This window comes from Bos taurus, chromosome 23 (assembly GCF_002263795.3).
Source record: "Bos taurus isolate L1 Dominette 01449 registration number 42190680 breed Hereford chromosome 23, ARS-UCD2.0, whole genome shotgun sequence".
In the NCBI taxonomy this organism is placed as follows: Eukaryota; Metazoa; Chordata; class Mammalia; order Artiodactyla; family Bovidae; genus Bos; species Bos taurus.
In genome coordinates this window covers 11,817,312-11,836,360 of record NC_037350.1, presented here as the reverse complement: position 1 = coordinate 11,836,360, position 19,049 = coordinate 11,817,312, and the positions used below count along the sequence as shown (strand labels likewise).

Sequence of the window (19,049 nt, the reverse complement as noted above, 5' to 3'; positions counted from 1 at the left end):
GGGCAAAAAAAAAGAAAGAAAAGAAAGAAGAGCTAAAACTTCAGTTATCACTCTAATCAAAACATAAAGATGTTTGAAACCTAAGCCAAGATCTTCCTGGCCAAGGAACTAAACTAATAAACTAATGAGAAATCCCTAGCCAGCCAGCCACCCCTACCCCACAACAAAACAAAAACAAGACAAAAATAAAATAACAATATAAAGCACACCTTTGTAATCTATGAGTTAGCCAATATGTTATTTTTTGTGACTAGCAGCTTATATGGTGGCAAGTTCAGGAATACTGTAAAAGGCCCATAACATAATAAAAGAATGAATTTATCCCACAATTGCCACATTCCCTGTGTTTATAATGGAACACGTATCACAAACTCATCAAAAAAGGGAAAATTTTATCTGTAAAGAGGTAAAACTTGCTCCTGATGTACACACTTGATTACCTCTATAATATTACTTTTGTCTTCTTTCCCCTCATTCTAGTCCAATTTCAGATCCTGGTCACATTATGACCTTGTCATTTAAAATTCTTTTTACAGATGTTCCCAATCAAATTATTTTTCATGTCCTTTCATCTGTTAATAATAACTACACTTCACTGAATACTAAATTGGGATGGGCACTTAACATACACGATCTTATTAATCCTCCCAGCATCCCAAGACTGAGTATTACCACACTGCTTTGTTTCTAAAATGCACTTTTTTAAAAAGTCCCATTAACATTTCTACAACCAGGAAACATCACAGAACTGGCTACAAGTGATAAATAATTTAAAGAGGAAATGTTTCCACCATGTCCTCCAAGGAGTTATTAAACTGAATGGTCTTAGAAATCAAAGCCATACAGTCTCATCCCCATTTAAGAGGGGAGTAGCTTGCCCACGGGCACATCGCTGGGGAAATGACTGCAGAGGAAGCTTCTGACCTAGGGTCTGAGCTAACTCCAAAGGCCATACGAACTACAAAAACCTTCTAGAATACTCTTGGTTGAGTAAACTGACCTTCTACAGCCTCATTCCTCAGCAATTCCCCTTCCAATATCTGAGCCTTTATCCAGAGCCACTCATACACATGGAATATGGCAACCATCTTTTGCCCTCCTCAGTAAACTTTACAATTAATGAAAGCCTCCCTCAGGAAGTATTCCCTGATGATCATGACTGTCTTCTAATATACTGAGACCCAAGATCTGTCAGTAATTATCACAGAGTGATAAAATGAGGAGACGGGGCGTGAAAGGAGGCAGGAAGAGGTCACTAGAGTTCTCTATCCCAGAAGAGATGCTATGTAGACAGCGGTTAGGCACTCAGGTGTGTCCGACTCTCTGCAACCCCATGGAATAATATGAAGACATCAAAGGTGGTAAGAAAGTTTTCAGTATTGATAAAATGAATAAAAATTTTTTAAAAATGGACAAAGAGATTTGTTAACAGTGACATCTAACATTTATTACATGTCTACCACATGGTTAAGCATAACACCAAATTCCTTTAACCTTATTTTTATCAAAGAGCAAACTGAAGTGCCAAGAGGGTATATAACTTTCCTAGGTTTACAGCACTCTTAAGTAGATGAACCTGATCTAATTCCAAAGCCTGTGTTCTTTTCATCATGCTGAACTAGGGCCCCTGCCTCAGTACAGAAGCTAAGAGGAACATACTCTAGACATTGGGGAGAATGGTCCTACACCTGAAGATTTAATCTATGGTAATCAAGGCAGCACACGGAAAAAGTAAAGCCCTTAACCTGGAGGAAGCAAAACTTCTGCCCTCCTCTCCAAATACACATAAAATACACAGGAAAGCAACCCAAGGCTGCCAGTCATTTCTGTTCCAACCCAAGGAAGAACTGAGGATGAAGGAATTTCTTTGTTGACAGAACGATCCCCAGGAGGAAGGTCTCCTCCTGATGTGATCACTGTCTCTTGCCCCTCCGGTGCCACAGAGAGACAGAGGTAACTGTTCATCCTCTGCTGCTCCCCAGGATCCAGCAGGAAGCACGGAGAGCCTGAGAGAAGAAGTGAGGGCACCAGGAATCAAGGGTGCCAGTTTTCACGTCTGTGTTTCACCAGCTGGTAAGAAAAAATGGCAATGCAGCATTTTTTCCCTCTTGCCCTTATCTCTCTTCAGATACTTGATGCATTATATCCACTTCAGATGGCCGATGCATATATACCCACTATAGCCATATATTATATCCATTCTACTTTCTAAGTAGGAACTTTTCAGCAACACAGTTATCAATCAGGCTATGAAAGAAATAACACAGATACTGATATTATTAATCAAAACAGAGATGTCTAAAATCTGAAAAAAACCCAGATTTTGGCCACAGAATTAATACCTACTGGTAATGCCAACTTGGATCCCATATGTCAGCAACAGTGAACTTGAAAAAACTGGCAGAGGCTTCTGAGACTCTTGCTCCTTTTTCATGGTTGACACATTAAACTTGAAGCAAATCACACATATACAACTACCAAAAAACATAGTGTGATCATCCTGCACAGTCTTGGACAGACTACTACAAGTACTCTATGTGGCAGCAAGTATGAAAGAGAGATACTGGGCGGTGCAAGGGTAACTGCAGTTTTTGCATTGTTGAAATTTGCCATTTGATATTGGAGTACATTCTTAAACAAGTGTGGTTATGTCATAAATCATTTTAATGCACATTTCTCACTTGATTTTTTCTTTGCTAATAACAACAACACAAGAGAAGACTCTACACATGGACATCACCAAATGGTCAACACCGAAATCAGATTGATTATATTCTTTGCAGGCAAAGATGGAGAAGCTCTATACAGTCAGCAAAAACAAGACCGGGAGCTGACTGTGGCTCAGATCATGAACTCCTTATGGCCAAATTCAGACTCAAATTGAAGAAAGTAGGGAAAACCACTAGACCATTCAGGTATGACCTAAATCAAATCCCTTATGATTATACAGTGGAAGTGAGAAATACATTTAAGGGCCTAGATCTGATAGACAGAGTGCCTGATGAACTATGGACTGAGGTTCATGACACTGTACAGGAGACAGGGATCAAGACCATTCCCATGGAAAAGAAATGCAAAAAAGCAAAATGGCTGTCTGGGGAGGCCTTACAAATAGCTGTGAAAAGAAGAGAAGCGAAAAGCAAAGGGGGAAAGGAAAGATATAAGCATCTGAATGCAGAGTTCCAAAGAATAGCAAGGAGAGATAAGAAAGCTTTCCTCAGCAATCAATGCAAAGAAATAGAGGAAAACATCAGAATGGAAAAGACTAGGGATCTCTTCAAGAAAATCAGAGATACCAAAGGAACATTTCATGCAAAGATGGGCTCGAAAAAGGACAGAAATGGTATGGACCTAACAGAAGCAGAAGATATTAAGAAGACGTAGCAAGAATACACAGAAGAACTATACAAAATAGATCTTTACAACCCAGATAATCATGATGGTGTGATCACTCACCTAGAGCCAGACATCCTGGAATGTTAAGTCAAGTGGACCTTAGAAAGCATCACTACGATCAAAGCTAGTGGAGGTGATGGAATTCCAGTTGAGCTATTCCAAATCCTGAAACATGATGCTGTGAAAGTGCTGCACTCAATATGGCAGCAAATTTGGAAAACTCAGCAGTGGCCACACGACTGGAAAAGGTCCGTTTTCATTCCAATCCCAAAGAAAGGCAATGCCAAAGAATGCTCAAACTACCACACAATTGCACTCATCTCACACGCTAGTAAAATAATGCTCAAAATTCTCCAAGCCAGGCTTCAGCAGTACATGAACCGTGAACTTCCAGATGTTCAAGCTGGTTTTAGAAACGGCAGAGGAATCAGAGATCAAATTGCCAACATCTGCTGGATCATCGAAAAAGCAAGAGAGTTCCAGAAAAACATCTACTTCCGCTTTATTGACTATGCCAAAGCCTTTGACTGTGTGGATCACAATAAACTGTGGAAAATTCTGAAAGAGATGGGAATACCAGACCATCTGACCTGCCTCTTGAGAAACCTATATGCAGGTCAGGAAGCAACAGTTAGAACTGGACATGGAACAGACAGGTTCCAAGTAGGAAAAGGAGTACGTCAAGGCTGCATATTGTCACCCTGCTTATTCAACTTATATGCAGAGTACATCATGAGAAATGCTGGGCTGGAAGAAGCTCAAGCTGGAATCAAGATTGCTGGGAGAAATATCAATAACCTCAGACATGCAGATGACACCACCCTTAAGGCAGAAAGTGAAGAGGAACTAAAAAGCCTCTTGATGAAAGTGAAAGAAGAGAGTGAAAAAGTTGGCTTACAGCTCAACGTTCAGAAAACTAAGATCATGGCATCTGGTCCCGTCACTTCATGGGAAATAGATGTGGAAACAGTGTCAGACTTTATTTTGGGGAGCTCCAAAATCACTGCAGATGGTGACTGCAGCCATGAAATTTAAAAGACGCTTACTCCTTGGAAGGAAAGTTATGACCAACCTAGATAGCATATTCAAAAGCAGAGACATTACTTTGCCAACAAAAGTCCACCTAGTCAAGGCTATGGTTTTTCCAGTGGTCATGTATGGATGTGAGAGTTGGACTGTGAAGAAAGCTGAGCGCCGAAGATGCTTTTGAACTGTGGTGTTAGAAAAGACTCTTTAGAGTCCCTTGGACTGCAAGGAGATCCAACCAGTCCGTTCTAAAAGAGATCAGCCCTGGGATTTCTTTGGAAGGAATGATGCTGAAGCTGAAACTCCAGTACTTTGGCCACCTCATGCGAAGAGTTGACTCATTGGAAAAGACTCTGATGCTGGGAGGGATTGGGGGCAGGAGGAGAAGGGGACGACAGAGGATGAGATGGCTGGATGGCATCACTGACTCGATGGACGTGAGTCTGAGTGATCTCCGGGAGTTGGTGATGGACAGGGAGGCCTGGCGTGCTGCGATTCATGGGGTCGCAAAGAGTCAGACATGACTGAGCGACTGAACTGAACTGAATGACATTAGTTGTTTATATTTAGAGTTTAGAAATGATGTTAGACAAAAAGCAAATTCAAGCTATTTTCCTGAGTTCAAAATGGGTTGTAAAGCAGTGGATACAACCCGTAACATCAACAGCATATCTGGCCCAGGAACTGCTAATGAACGTACAGTGCAGTGGTGGTTCAAGAAGTTTTGCAAAGGAGATGAGAATCTTGAAGACGAAGAGTGTAGTGGCAGCCATCGTAAGTTGACAAAGACCAACTGAGAGCCATCATCAAAGCTGATCCTCTTACAACTACATGAGAAGTTGTCAAGGAACTCAATGTTGACCATTCTATGGTCATTCAGCATTTGAAGCAAACTGGAAAGATGAAAAAGCTCAATAAGTGGGTGCCTCTTGAGCTGAACAAAAATTAAAAACATCATCGTTTTGAAGTGACCTCTTCTCTTTTTTATGCAACAATAACAAACCATTTCTTGGTTGGATTGTCATATGCAACAATAAGTGGATTCTATATGACAACCAGCAATAACCTACTCAGTGGCTGAACCAAGAAGCTTCAAAGCACTTCCCAAAGCCAAACTTGCACCCCAAAAAAGGTCATGGTCATTGTTTGATGGTCTGCTGCCCATCTGATCCACTACAGCTTTCTGAATCTTGGTGAAACCATTACATCTGAGAAGTATGCTCAGCAAATTGATGAGATGCACCAAAAACTGCAACATCTGCAGCTGGCATTGATCAACAAAAAGGGCCCAGTTATGTTTGTACCAATCTGATTCTTAAGTCTCCACTGCTCCAAAGAAACTGCTCTTACTGAGATATCCAATGGCTACCATGTTTCTAAAACCAAATTTGAAGATGTCAAATCTTAATCCCTGAAATTTACAATCCATGGAATTCATTTTATTGGGGAAAGGTCTTTGCACAAAAATTAAGCTAAAGATTTTGAGTTTACTCTGTATTATCGCAGTGGGCCCTGAATGAATGGATTAGAAATGCTTTTGTGACAGGCAAGAAAGTTTGGAAAAACACAGTGAGGAGAAGGCAAAGTGAAGATGGAGGCAGAGCCTGGAGGAATGTGGTCACAAAGCTAGGGATGCTGGAGCAGCCACTGGAAGTAGAAAGAGACAAGGAATGGGTTTTTCCCTAAAGCCGCCCAGAAGGCAGGCAGTTCTGCCAGATTTGGGGCTTACTAGGCTTCAGAAACTTAGGAGAACATATTTCTATTGTTTCAAGCCATCAGATTTGTGGTTAATTTGTTAGAGCAGCCCCAGAAAACTGATACACAGGGTTATGACCCTGACATCATCTTACTCCCTTCTCTCTCAGCATCATTAACCAAATCCATCCTTCTCGAAACTCTACTTTTGTCTTCTTGTCACTCAGGTCCCAGATCTAATCTACCCACTACCCGCCACCCCATTTCCCTCCCACATAACAGCTACCTCTCAGCCACCTTCACTGGCTCCTCCACTGTCAAGGCCTTTGTGTGGAGGTCCCAGGACTCAGTCCTACTTCCAACTTAGTGATCTCACATAGTCCCATGGCTTTAAATGCTATACACTGAAGACTCACAAATGTATACATTTGTCCCAAACCTCTTCACCTTCTTCCAAAGTCATACATCCAATTGCTTATGTGACATCTTTACATGTAGCTCAGACACAACATTTCAAACTAGAACATTCAACGTTCCCCCTAAATTTGCCTGTCCCTTTTTGTCCACCTTTATAAATGGCAACATCTTCTACCCAGTTGCTCAAGTCAAAAATCTAAACATCAACTTTGATTTCCCTCTTTTCTGCAGTCTCTCATACACAATACTGAGCAAGATCCACCAGCTCTATTTCCAAACAGACTTAAATTTGTCAACTTCTCTCCTTCACCAGTGCTTCCACCGTGACCACCACGCTCTCACCTAGCCACAGTAAATGACTTTCCAGTGGTCTCCCCAGGCCCATGCGTCACCCTTGACGATGATTTTCTACACAGCAGCCAAAGCAATCTTTTATTTAAAAGCTAAGTTGTGCTATTTTCTTTCTTAATTCCATCCAATAATTTCCTATTGCATTTAGTGTAAAATTCAAACTTCTTACGAAAGCCTTAGCCCCTCACGACCTGTCTCCGCCCACCTCTCCTCTTCCTTCCTTACATTTCGCTCGTCTCACCTACCACACTTCAGTTACACTCGCCTTTTTATCTGTTCCTAGAAATCAATGTAGAGCTCCTGCCCACGCTGTCCCCTCTACCCTTAATCACTGTAAGATTGCGTCTTTCTTCTTCACTCGGGTCCTAGTTCGAACCTCCTCAGTAGGTTTCAACTGACCACCCAATTTACATTAGTCAGCTTCTTGTTTTCTTCACAACACACCCTTCTTTGATACCTCATCACCGGTCTGTTGTGCACTGACTCTCCTTCAACACCAGAATGTAAGTGTCGTAAGAGCAAAGACCCTCTTGGGCACTCTTGTTTGGTACGTAACAGGCATCCAATAAATACTTGGTAAGTGGGGAAAAAATGAATCCTCTCTTGAAGGTATGAACCATAAAAAAATCTAAGAAAAATTTTAAATATATTTTGTAAAAGTCATAGAAGACCTCCTAGAAGGTCTGTAAAACCTCCTAGAAGACAGGGCATCCACAATTCCTACAGCTGTCAGCCTGTGGTCTCTCAGGAGTTGTCACACTGTAATGCCTATAAATGGTAGCTAATGCCACACTGTGTACCTGGCATGATCTGTCACTCATGAGGTTAACAGGTGGCAGACACTTTCAGAAGTTTTCTTCCCATGAGATAAAGTTGCAAAGAATCCAGCTTAAACTGTTTTCTTCTTTCAATAAATACTGTTTAGTGATATTTCTGGTTTTGAAAATACATATCTCTTGTACAAAATTTAGAAAGAGAACAGAAGCATTTAAGCAAAATGCCAAAGATCACTGATAATCCTTCCCCCAAACATAAGAGTAACATTCTGAAATCATTCCTTCTTATCTTTATGGATAGATATATGTAATAAGAACTTATATTTAACAGTATTGGTAAAGTTGTGTGGTATGCTCATATATGTTTTTATAACATATACACACTGCATATTTTATCTTGCATACATCAAATAATTCACAAAAAATATATAATACAATAAGCAAATTTCATTTTTTATTTCCATTCTTCAAAAACATTCTTGCTGCTCTGTAACAGTTCATTATATACTAATAGTATAATTTAGTCACTTTCTTACTGTTGAATATTTAATCTTTTTTCTAGATTTCTATTATAAATGTTGCTATAATGAGCATTTTTAGACATAAATCTTCCATCACAAGTCTTTGACTGAATAACTTTCTTAAAACTGACTCTGAGAAGGACATTACTGAGATGAAAAAGTATGATTTGGTAAATACTGCCAAATTACTTCCCAGATAAGTTCTACCAATTTATACTTTCATCAAAAGCATCTGAAAGTACATTTTTTCCCATGTACTCTTACCAACATTAAGTAATTAATTTCAAATCTTTGTTTGATGGGAGAAATGGTTATCTTGCTTTAATCATGTGTTTTCTTTTGAAATAAAAAAACCTAAATTTGAAAGATAGTAATTTTTTTTAATGAAAAATAAATGAACCTTCTAGCTAATTTGTCTCAAGGAATTAGAAGAACATTCCTAATAACTGAGAATTCTAAAAACATTTTATTTACAATACTGTTTTCTTGACATTCATACAACACCCTCTCTCACCAAGCAGGAACACACACACACCAGGCCCCCCTGAAATACTGCAACACAAATGTGGAAATAAAAGCAACCCTGACGCTGTGTCAGTGAGGAAGAAACTGAGGCACAATAAAAACAGAGACGAGTCAAAAGGAAACACAAAAGTATCAGCACGTAAATATGCCAAGCTGTTCCAGCCTAACATCTCTGTATTTCTCTAGGTTAGACATGGATCATAACATTTGTAAAAACTCTAGACGACAAAGGGATTTCTTTCTTAATGAAGAAAACCAATCTGCAAAAACCAACTAGTCACATTTCCTAATTCAATCTCTTTAATAATCCAAAGGAAGGAGGAGAAGACAGGGAAAGGAGGAGAGTTGGGCAAGGATGTGTGTATACATGCAAAGACGGAAAAAACAAACCACAATGCCTTCTCCACTCTAAACATCATTCCAGTCGCCTCAGAAGTAAGATTAGATGATTGAAGACTAGTAACAATCTGCATGCCACCTCATACACTTACAGCCAGAAAAGTCGTAATTTCCTACAACAGCTAGAAAGCAGCGAACAGCTCTACTAAAGCTATACTCTTTGCTCACCCCAGGCAAACAAGAAAAAGGCCAGTTCAATCAGATGACATCCTAGCAGAATGACAAACCAGGCTTTCAACAGTGCATCCAGCCTGTCTGAATTGTTATACATCACTCTAAATATCATTCAGACAATGCATGCAAAGTTTTCAAGGGGGTATTACAAAGGAAAAAATTTAGTTGTTACTACGTGGGATTCGTTCCCAGAATGTAGCAATATCAGTCATGCTACCTGGAGAAGGAAATGGCAACCCACACTCCAGTATTCTTTCCTGGGAAATCCCATGGACAGAGGAGCCTGGTTACAGTCCATGGGGTCACAAACAGTTGGACTGAACCGAGCAACTAAACAACAACAACTTTAAAAGCTAATTTCAATCTAATAATTTAGATTCCAGGTAGTATTGTAACGAACCGTGTCTTAATATTTTATACCCAGATTCAAGGACAAGAAGGACATATAGCATAGGTCTCTGTTTTCTGTGTTTGAACCCCTACACTAAAAAGATATACAGATGTAAAATAAGTAACATTATCATCTGTAACCCTGTACACATTACTAAAAGGTAAAACAAGATGAGGCATGCTTATCAATAAACTAGTAAGAAGAAGAATAAATATTAAAACATGTAAATAAACCCCTTGTGACTGCAGTCACAAAATTAAAAGCTGCTTACTCCTTGAAAGGAAGGCCATGACAAAGTTAGACGGCGTATTTGAAAGCAGATACATCACCTTGCTGACAAAGGTCCATATAGTCAACGTTATGGTTTTTCCAGTAGTCATGTATGAATGTAAGAGCTGGACATAAGCTGAGTGCTGAAGAATTGATGGTTTTGAATTGTGGTTCTTGAGAAGACTCTGGAGAGTCCCTTAGACAGCAAGGAGATCAAACAAGTCAATTCTAAATGAAATCAACTCTAACTATTCATTGGAAGGACTGATGCTGAAGCTGAAGCTCCAATACTTTGGCCACCTGATGTGAAGAGTGGACTCACTGGAAAAGACCCTGATGCTGGGAAGATTGAGGGCAGGACGAGAAGAGGGCAACAGAGGATGAGACGGTTGGATGGCATCATCGACTCAACGAGTTTAAGCAAACTGCAGAACATGATGAAAGACAGGGAAGCCTAGAGTGCTGTAGTCCATGGGGTCAGAGAGTCAGACATGACTTAGCAACTGAACAACAACAAACCCATGTACACGAGCAGGAGGAAAACGATACAATGAACTGAATACAAATGCCAAATAATTTTTCCACACAAGACACTATCAATTCTAACACTCACTGTATACAGTGGCTATAGCTGTCTTACCATATATGCCCATACAAACAGAAAGGTTTTCATTCCTAAAATTATCTTTCAAGAAACAGGAATTGCTTCAAAATTAAATCCTTACGTTTGAGGTTAGCACAAATAATTTTAAATTAAATACAAACAGGGTAGAAAGGGAAAAAAAGAAAAAGCTTCCCCAAAACCTGGAAGTGAAAACTCTAGGCATGCTAGTCATGCCCAGAGGAACGGCATTTGGGATTTCAAAACAGGAAGACCCTGCCAATGGAACCAAACTCCCAGCAATATCCATCCAGTCAGAGTCTGTGAAAAGGGCAAGTCAGTGAAGTTCTCATCTCTGAGTATAAACACTGAAGTCTGGAAAAATGTCACACAACACTATGCTGGATGCTTTGTCAAAGTTACTGCACCAAATAAGTTTCCAAAGGAAGTAAAACATAGTTTTAAACACAGAGTAAATACTTATTTCTGGATTGTGAGGTCATGATTACAAGAGGTAATCATTCAGCTATCACTGAAAAAGGCCTCTGAAAATCATTTAGAAAGTAATGCAATAAAAAAACTTTGGAAAGTTAGGAAGATCACAAATAACACCAAAATGATGGCAATTCTCCTAATGTTATATGGATGAATTCTTGTGGCTTCAGATACAACTTCCAGAGAGCAACATTTACAGTTTTTTTAATGCTCAACCTCAAACAACTTGTAAGGAAGTAAATAAGTGGGAAACTGTGGCCAATTAACCTTAAATATGTTTTTAGTGAATAAATATTAAAGACATTCATAGCTGTGAAGATGTGGAGCATTCATGTTTCATGAGCGTGGGAAAGTAGTATTTTAAATGTGTATTAGGAATATATTCAAATACCTATAATTTGTTAGTATAGCCTATTCTTAAATATGCATGTACAGTTACTACTGGTATAAACTGAGAGAAGAATATATGAGATCGTTATTTTATTTTTTAAAACTACATGTAAATCTAAATTTTCTGAAAATGAAAAAGTTAAAAGATTTTTAAATTATATATGTGAAATTAATTTTAATATTAATTATTTAATATTTTAATTATTTTATCTATGCTCCTAAAAATGCCAGTATTTATGGTGATCAAAGCTCCTATTGTTCTTATTAAGAAGATGGAGGAATGTCTTATATCTGGATCTCTTCATATGCAAATATATGTACTATTTTAGGAAATTCAAACTCTGTATTAGAATAAAACTAATGCTGTGCATCGGAGAAGGCAATGGCACCCCACTCCAGTACTCTTGCCTGGAAAACCCCATGGATGGAGGAGCCTGGTGGGCTGCAGTCCATGGGATCGAGAAGAGTTGGACATGACTGAGCAACTTCACTTTCACTCTTCACTTTCCTGCATTGGAGAAGGAAATGGCAGCCCACTCCAGTGTTCTTGCCTGGAGAATCCCAGGGACGGGGGAGCCTGGTGGGCTGCCATCCATGGGGTCACACAGAGTCGGACACGACTGAAGTGACTTAGCAGCAGCAGCAGCAGCAGCAATGCCGTGCATAATTCACTTTTGCAGTAAAGAAAATAGTGGGGGGGTGGGAAACTAAGTTCACTGTTATCCACTTACCTAAAGAAATTGCATACGAGTTGATTATTAAACATTTCTCTTAAGTAATTTACACCCATTTAAGTTTTTTACAATTGTACATCAATGGAGCATACTTTCTGGAGTGATGCAAATGTTCTGTATCTTGATCTAGGTGGTGACTATGTAAGTGTATACACTGGTCGAAATCCATTAGATTATACACATAAGACTGAGTTTTACTACAAATAAATTATAGTTCAATAAAGTATTACTGGTTAAAAGACGATTTTTTAATTCTACACTACATTATTACTACTGCTGGTTTATTGGGGCTTTCAAGGTGGCTCAGTGGTATAGAATCTGCCTGCCAATGCAGGAGACACAGGTTCAATCCCCTGGGTCAAGAAGATCTCCTGGAGAAGGAAATGGCAACCCACTCCCGTATTCTTGCCTGGGAAATCCCATGGACAGAGGAGCCTGGCGGACTACAGTCCATGGGGTTGCAAAGAGTCGGATACAATTTAGCGATGAAACAACAACTGGTTCATTACATAAGGAATTTCTTTGTGTTGCTTGGAAAACAATACAGGGATTTCCCAACCATTTGCTATAGAAAACAATACCTGAGAATTACTGAAAACAGACAATTTAAGAGAGAGAACAATGAGGTATCCCTTGCCCTTACCTTTTCTCCTGGCTAGCCATGCTGCTGCTGCAAATAGTTGAGGATTATGAGACACTACACTTAGAGAAGTCAGTGTCTTCACCTGAACAGTGATTAAAACAATTAACTGGCTATCAAACTTCTGTAATGGGTTAGAAATTTACTAAAGAACTACTTCCTCTAGAAAAAAAAAAAAAAACTGACCCTTGCATTTTCTCTCATCTTTGCAATCACCATTATATAAAAACTATTAAAGAATTATTACCCAAGTAACAAACACTTCTGTTTCATCCTGGCTAAGTGTGCACTTATCTGCTCTTATTATTAAGATAACTTAGGCTTTTAACCAGAATATTCACTTATCCGTATTTATGGAAAATCAGATCAAACGTAGGGTAATTTTACTAAAAGATGGAAAGTAAACCTAACACGTCATTATTAGATCTTTCTTTGTCAGAAAATGAGTCATAAACGTGGGAGATGACAGCTACCAGCCAAGCCTCAAGGTGAAACAAGCTGGCACCAGCAGCTCTATGGTTAAGAAACAAAAACCTAAGGTGCTTCTAACCCTGGAAAACATCCAGGTGAAATGACATCTACAAGATGAAACATTGTGGTTCATGTCATTCCTTTAAAACTCATGTTTAAAACTATTAAATATGGAGGAAGGGAAAGTAATATCCAGCAAAACACAAACACAAAAAATTAATATCCAGTTAATGTCACTGACATTAAAAAATAAATGTCATTTGTACTTGATTTGTTCAAATTCTAAACATCTCATATATTACATCAGTCTGCCAAGATATTTTCGGGGTGGGGTGGGGAAGCGGGGTAGATGAAAAGGTTGGGATCCCACCAACCACGAATGTAGGTGAGAAATGGATGAAAGGTGACAGCAAGAGAGAAACAGCTCTCGTGCTGAGCCCACTGCTCATGGAAAAGGAATAAATTTCAAAGTTTAAATTTCCATTCTTGGCGATTTTAGTCATTCACTGCAAAGACTGCCTAAATCCTGCAAAAGAAAATTCTCCATTTAATCACCCTGAGCAGTCATAATCTCCAGCAGAAAAAGAGAAAGAGCTAGAAGGAAACTCAAGAGTGTATCTTTTCTGCCTTGGCTTTAGTAAGACTTAAAGTATCCCTGTTCTATGACCACAAGAGATTTCATTTCTACTTTTTGTGTCATATTTCACTGCGGTCCAAACCTCAAAATCATTAATATCTAATGCCTTACTTCATAACTTTCCCACCATTGTAAATGCCTTAATAATCTTGTCATCAGGGTGAAAACACAGGCTGCCAAAGAGCTAAGTGCTAAGCGCAGTGACTGAGCGGAAAGGGCCTGTCTTGAATGTACGACCTCAGCTTTCTGTTTTCTCGTCCATTAAAACAAAACAGGCGTACTTTCCTGGTGGTCCAGTGGTTAAGAACCCAGCTTGCAATGCAAGGGACATGAGTTCCATCCCTGCTTTAGGGAACTAAGATACCCCATGACTCGGAGCATGTGGAGCACGCCACAACTAGAAAGTCCCCGTGCCACACAGAAAGATCTGTATAAGGGAACAGACATTCCCTGTGCTCCAACTAAGACCCGACACAGCCAAAAAAAAAAAGTGAAACTGGTTTCTGCCATTTTATGAATCTATGATCACACAATAATACAACCATATATAATCTAGTGGAGGTTCACTGGTAAAGATTCCGCCTGCAATGCAGGGGACTAGAATTTAACCCCTGGGTTGGGAAAATCCCCAGAGGAGAAAATGGCAAACCACTCCAGTGTTCTTGCCTGGAGAATCCCATGGACACGGGCCTGACAGGCTACAGTCCACGGAGTCAAAAAGAGTCAGACACGACTTAGCAACTAAACAACAGCAACAACAATATAATTTCATAAGAGAATTACTAAACTCTCCACTATTTCTAAGCTAAATACCTACTAAAACCTTCTGACAGGGACTATTTCCTAATTTTTCAGTTTTCTCACTCTGAAACATCTTCCCTAAGATCTTTCTTTAATGCACCATGACAGTCAAAGTGAAGAGGAACTAAAAAGCCTCTTGATGCAAGTGAAAGTGGAGAGTGAAAAAGTTGGCTTATCCCACTGCTGGGCATACACACTGAGGAAACCAGAAGGGAAAGAGACACGTGTACCCCAATGTTCATCGCAGCACTGTTTATACTAGCCAAGACATGGAAGCAACCTAGATGTCCATCAGCAGATGAATGGATAAGAAAGCTGTGGTACATATACACAATGGAGTATTACTCAACCATTAAAAAGAATACATTTGAATCAGTTCTAATGAGGTGGATGAAACTGGAGCCTATTATACAGAGTGAAGTAAGCCAGAAGGAAAAACATAAATACAGTATACTAACGCATATATATGGAATTTAGAAAGATGGTAACAATAACCCGGTGTACGAGACAGCAAAAGAGACACTGATGTATAGAACAGTCTTATGGACTCTGTGGGAGAGGGAGAGGGTGGGAAGATTTGGGAGAATGGCATTGAAACATGTAAAATATCATGTAGGAAACGAGTTGCCAGTCCAGGTTCGATGCACGATGCTGGATGCTTGGGGCTGGTGCACTGGGACGGCCCAGAGGGATGGTATGGGGAGGGAGGAGGGAGGAGGGTTCGGGATGGGGAACACATGTATACCTGTGATGGATTCATTTTGATATTTGGCAAAACTAATACAATTATGTAAAGTTTAAAAATAAAATTAGAAAAAAAAGAAAAGAAAACAAAGATCATGGCATCCGGTCCCATCACTTCATGGGAAATAGATGGGGAAACAGTGGAAACAGTGTCAGACTTTATTTTTCTGGGCTCCAAAATCACAGCAGATGGTGACTGCAGCCATGAAATTAAAAGACGTGTACCCCTTGGAAGGAAAGTTATGACCAACCTAGACAGCATATTCAAAAGCAGAGGCATTACTTTGCCAACAAAGGTCCGTCTAGTCAAGGCTATGGTTTTTCCTGTGGTCATGTATGGATGTGAGAGTTGGACTGTGAAGAAGGCTGAGTGCTGAAGAATTGATGCTTTTGAACTGTGGTGTTGGAGAAGACTCTTGAGAGTCCCTTGGACTGCAAGGAGATCCAACCAGCCCATTCTGAAGGAGATCAGCCCTGGGATTTCTTTGGAAGGACTGATGCTAAAGCTGAAACTCCAGTACTTTGGCCCCCTCATGCGAAGAGTTGACTCATTGGAAAAGACTCTGATGCTGGGAGGGATTGGGGGCAGGAGGAGAAGGGGACGACAGAGGATGAGATGGCTGGATGGCATCACTGACTCGATGGACATGAGTCTGAGTGAACTCCGGGAGTTGGTGTTGGACAGGGAGGCCTGGCGTGCTGCGATTCATGGGGTCGCAAAGAGTCGGACACGACTGAGCGACTGATCTGATCTGATCTAATCTGACAGTCAAATACTAAATATGGTGAAGGAAAGAACCTGTGATTTCTTTAAGCGCCATTCCAATTACATGACTTGTCATCAATGGTTTTAAATGCAAAGGTATCATTGACTCATATTTATTAACTGGTTTTCTTATCACCTTGGGACTGTTTTGTGCTACCACTGGTATAAACCCAATCCTACTTCCATACTGTATTTCCATAGCTGTTTACTTTCCTTAAGAAAATTATCTTGCCTTAATCCTCTTAAATGCCATATTATGCATATTCATCAACTTTTCAAAAATACCAGATATTCTGAATTTTAATCCAGTTGTCTACTGAATGACCTATCCCACCCAACTTGATGCCATTCACAAATTTAATGAGCATATTGTGCACCTCCACCTAAGACTCTGCTGGAAACATATGGAGCTCAAGATCCATCTGACAGAATTCAACTTAAGAGTACACAGCTTCCCTCCCAGGGCTGAGAACCTGTGCTGAGGCAGGGCTAAACTGTTCAAGAAGAACTTTGTAATCATGAGTCAGTCTATCTGCCTGGCCAGACAACTCTGCCACTTCTCACAAACAAAACGCTACCTAAACCACCACAAGAAAACCAAGATGAAAGGCTGTAACCTGGCAGAAAACAGGTAACAGAGGGCCTATAGTGGGTGCCCTACAACGGTGAGTCTGCAGCAGCACCATCTGCACTCAGTTGCGTGAAAGTCGCTCAGTCGTGTCCAACTCTTTGCGACCCCATGAACTATAGTCTATGGAATTCTCCAGGCCAGAATACTGGAGTAGGTAGCCTTTCCCTTCTCCAGGGGATCTTCCCAACCCAGGGATTGAACCCAGGTCTCCCACACTGCAGGCAAATTCTTTACCAGCTGAGCCACTAGGGAAGCCCAAGAACACTGGTGGGTAGCCTATCCCTTCTCCAGTGGGTCTTCCCGACCCAGGAATCAAACCAGGATCTCCTGTATTGCAGGTGGATTCTTTACCAACTGAGCTATCAGGGAAGCCAAGACCATCCATAAGACAAACAAATATGCCCAATGTCAGTTGCCAAATGCTCTCTCAGCCAGTGGAGTTATTTTCCAATATAGAGGCTTATTTCCACTCCTATCATTTGAGCTGAATGTTAATGAAGAACCAGTTATTATTTCCCCAAATCTGTTTATGTCTTATGATTGATTACACCTTTTTGACCTGTTGCTGTGACCACATTATTTAGTTACTACCTAAATGAGTAAGTGCAACAAGAAACCATTATTTCTATAAATCTATGTTGAATACTTTAAATTGATTAAAAGACAGGTTGCTAATTTTAAAAAGAAAGAAAGAAGGATGCTGCCAGATTAGGCATTAGCAAGACAACTCAAAGACTAAGGAACAAATCATACAAATCTAAAAGGTACTTTTAAATTGCTTCACAAATGTCTTTAGATTCTCACCCCATTAATAACATTAAGACTGGATGTTAATTAACTAGCAAACATTTATTTAGGCATTCATGTGCCAGTCACCCGCAAGATTAAATGACTTAACCATTTTATGCTAGCATATACTTTACAATTATTAACACATTGCTTTTATCGTTGGCATTTTTCACATGAGAAAACTGAGGCGCAGAGAAGTTGAGCAACCTGCTTAAGTGCACATGCTATAAAGACGCAGAGTGAGTGTTTCAGCCCAGGAGGCCAGTTCCAGAAGCAATAAGCCAAGCTATCGCAGACAGCACATTTATTATTTGTGTGGCAGACACAAGAAAACATGTATGGCTCTCAAATTAGTTGACTGATATGCAAAGAAAGTATCTTAAGCCTACCACCCAAACACACACATACACACATTTTAAATTGAACACATCTAAGCTTTTTTTCCAGAATTCTGTGCTTTAAAACATCTCCACTTACTCATCAATTTTATTAAAATAAGGGATTTCTGGTATACATTTTCCATGTTGTGGAGCCAGTCACAAAACGCAATGACAGAGTAAATGGCTTCATATTAACTACTGATATTATCAACATATCACATTTTCTTTTCCCAGGAAAAGAAAAATATTCACAGGATTATATGTAACATTCTGAGATCTTACCCATGATTAATCAGTGCCATAACACAAGGAGTTTCAGGAATACAAAAGACAGAACTACAAAAATCTTAAAAAGAGAAAGAGAAGAGAAAGACATGAACTATAAATGAAATCTGAACATTCATAAATATTTAGATCTGTTTTCTGGATTTCATTAATTTCTCTACTATACTACTGAGTATTAAACTGCAATAAAATATCAAAAACAAAATTTTATGTTTATAAAATTCACCTCCATACCTTAGATACTAACACAGAAAATTGTTCTTTGAAACTGTAAGTATAAACAATATCACACGTCAAGCAGACATCTGGAATATGTTTATCCAAGCACAGAAATCTAAGGAAGGCAAAGCAAAATATTTTTCCATGATACAGCTAATGAAGGTATTTTTTTAAAGCATTCTATGCAATAGCCACCCCCCTCATCAATGTAGTAACTACTTCAAGCAATGGGTGCTGAAGCCACTAGGTAAAAGGTTATTAAAAAACAAGTTGAACATTGTCTTGAAAGTTGAAGGACTCTGAACATGGTCTCAAAGTTTCATCCTACCAGTAACTCACTAAATGTAAAAAGTCATGCCTTTAGAATCTCAACCGTCAATACCTTAACCAAGTGACCAAATTTAGCTACACAAATAAGGAGATAGCCTGACATTGTTTTTCTTGATGCAATGTACACTTTCATTTTAGATTATATTAGGTGTTTTTATGATTCTCTACTTCAACTCACTTTATTTAATCACTGGT

The 19,049-nt window shown here is 39.5% G+C and overlaps 1 protein-coding gene across 3 annotated transcripts in view; it reads right to left on the bottom strand.

Moving 5' to 3' along the window:
- The window catches only part of ZFAND3 (zinc finger AN1-type containing 3), a 328,021-nt gene that overhangs the window by 220,823 nt on the left and 88,149 nt on the right, over positions 1-19,049 (bottom strand). The window contains exon 2 of one of the 3 annotated variants that reach the window (XM_059880381.1): positions 4-19,049. This exon is cut by the window's right edge and continues 26,583 nt beyond it. The exons of the other annotated variants lie outside the window; for them this stretch is intronic. Within the exon in view, the coding sequence (XP_059736364.1) occupies positions 15,117-16,103 (987 nt within the window). The 5' untranslated portion in view covers positions 16,104-19,049 and the 3' untranslated portion in view covers positions 4-15,116. Of the gene's footprint in view, positions 1-3 lie in introns of those variants that run through there. 3 annotated transcript variants of the gene reach the window in all.